This window comes from Penaeus monodon, chromosome 21 (genome assembly GCF_015228065.2).
Source record: "Penaeus monodon isolate SGIC_2016 chromosome 21, NSTDA_Pmon_1, whole genome shotgun sequence".
NCBI lineage: Eukaryota > Metazoa > Arthropoda > Malacostraca > Decapoda > Penaeidae > Penaeus > Penaeus monodon.
Window position 1 is genome coordinate 38,852,768 of NC_051406.1, and position 312 is coordinate 38,853,079.

Genomic DNA, 312 nt, shown 5'->3' on the forward strand with positions numbered 1-312 from the left:
GCAGAGTGACCCTCGTTCCACCCCCACGTCCAAGTCTGGTGGGGGGAGCGGCGCCCCCTCCGGGCCCCCTGGCTCCTCCGGCGTGAAGCCCCCCGGCGCCCCCCCTGGTGGTGCCGGTCCGTCCCCCCACTACCCCCCCTCCCCCTACCTGCCCCCCGGCGCCGCTGGGCCCCGACCTGACCTGCCCCCCGGCCCGCCCCGCCCTGACCTCCCGCCCTCCGCCGCCTACCCCCCAGGGCACCCTAACAACTACCTCCGCCCACCGGTAAGTCTGCGCCCTCACCCACGCCCGCACCTGGTGCTGCCTTTTCT

The 312-nt window shown here is 76.3% G+C and overlaps 1 protein-coding gene across 1 annotated transcript in view; it reads left to right on the forward strand.

The window, feature by feature from the left end:
* LOC119586670 (protein groucho-like) overlaps positions 1-312 on the forward strand; it is a gene marked incomplete in the record, with an annotated part of 70,613 nt that overhangs the window by 68,027 nt on the left and 2,274 nt on the right. Inside the window, 1 exon segment of the mRNA XM_037935406.1 lies at positions 5-265. Within this exon segment, the coding sequence (XP_037791334.1) occupies positions 5-265 (261 nt within the window).